The sequence below is a fragment of the Cucurbita pepo genome, unplaced genomic scaffold (genome assembly GCF_002806865.2).
Source record: "Cucurbita pepo subsp. pepo cultivar mu-cu-16 unplaced genomic scaffold, ASM280686v2 Cp4.1_scaffold001582, whole genome shotgun sequence".
NCBI lineage: Eukaryota > Viridiplantae > Streptophyta > Magnoliopsida > Cucurbitales > Cucurbitaceae > Cucurbita > Cucurbita pepo.
The window spans coordinates 1-1,328 of NW_019647730.1; the positions used below are offsets into that span (position 1 = coordinate 1).

General features: G+C 34.0%; 1 protein-coding gene across 1 annotated transcript; it reads left to right on the plus strand.

Annotated features, from left to right (window-relative positions):
* Positions 1-82: 82 nt before the first annotated feature.
* On the plus strand, positions 83-1,326 carry LOC111786375 (mitochondrial carrier protein MTM1-like; the record flags this gene model as incomplete). Its single annotated transcript, XM_023666676.1, has 3 exons — positions 83-881; positions 1,081-1,140; positions 1,231-1,326. Coding segments are annotated over exons 1-3 (297 nt in total), but the record flags the coding sequence as incomplete, so codon positions are not given.
* Positions 1,327-1,328: the final 2 nt, after the last annotated feature.

The following is a 1,328-nucleotide window of genomic DNA, read 5'->3' on the forward strand; positions in this document are numbered from 1 at the left end:
TTAGAATCTAATCGTGTTTCTGATTTTTATTTTGTATTTTCTATGTGATATATGATGTTACAGTGTATCGATATTTGATGTCTGGCTAATTATGTTAGTTTTCAGGGCATTCATTCCCTTTCTATGATTTTGTAATTTTAATTTTTTTTAAATGCAAATATTTTCCACGTGTATATTGTCTATCGTTAACATGATGTAATGTAGCATTTTTTTTTTTTGGCTCTTTCTAAAATCCCCTGACTAATCTGATCAAAGAGAACATGTATAATTAGATTGAATTGAATTCAAATAGTTACTTGATTTAAAGATTAAAACTTCGTTGACTTTGTGTTTATTCTTCCTGCCAGGAATGAATACCTTACTTGATTTGTCTCGGAGATGATTGAGTTTCACTTCAAAAGCCATTAGTCATAAATCACGTCATAGAACCTAAACCCATGATGCGTTTGTCCCTCTATTTCTAGTTGTGAAGTTTATAATCTGGATTGATTAGTAGAAGTACTTTAGGCATGCCATTTCAATTTTCTGGCTTGCATTCTCTGGTGCCTTTAGGGAATGACAATGTTCTGCGAGAGGTATGAGAGTTTATGGAGCAAGGATCTGTCATCATATTATCAAATCTTACTCTTAATGTTTTGCTTCATTTTGGAATTTGTATTTTTTAATATTTTTATGCTTCTACTGTCTTTTTGTTGGACTTGATATCTCTCTGTAGGCTTGAATTAATCTTTGATTGCTATATGCTGTGCCAGATGTTTGCAGATTTAAGGTGTTCGCCTTCATGTGCGCGTGCGGGGATTCATGGTACAGTAGCAATATGTCCTCCTGATTGTTTTCAGTACAAAGGGACGTTGGATGTCTTCTACAAAATCATTCGACAGGTTGGTCAATTTTCTCTAGTTAATCTTAACTGATGGATAAACTTGTGATTTATTTCTTTGTTTTTGCTTGAAAACTACTGCTTCTGGTATTGAATGATGTAACACAATTGGCTTGTAAAATAGATGTGTCTGCTAGTTAAAGTATGTTATGAACTATGCATTTGTTTTAGTAGTATTCATTACACGTTAAAATTCACAGGAAGGATTTGCAAGGTTATGGAGAGGCACAAATGCTGGCCTAGCTCTTGCTGTTCCCACGGTATGACATCATATTAATCCAAGGCCACCCCTCTCATTGTCTAAAAGTTTTATGAGTAATGATTAATGTCTTTTTTATTTAAAAGAACAGGTGGGAATCTATCTACCTTGCTATGACATATTCCGAAACTGGTTAGAGGAGATCACTTCACAGAATCATCCTAGTGCTACTCCTTATGTTCCTTTAGT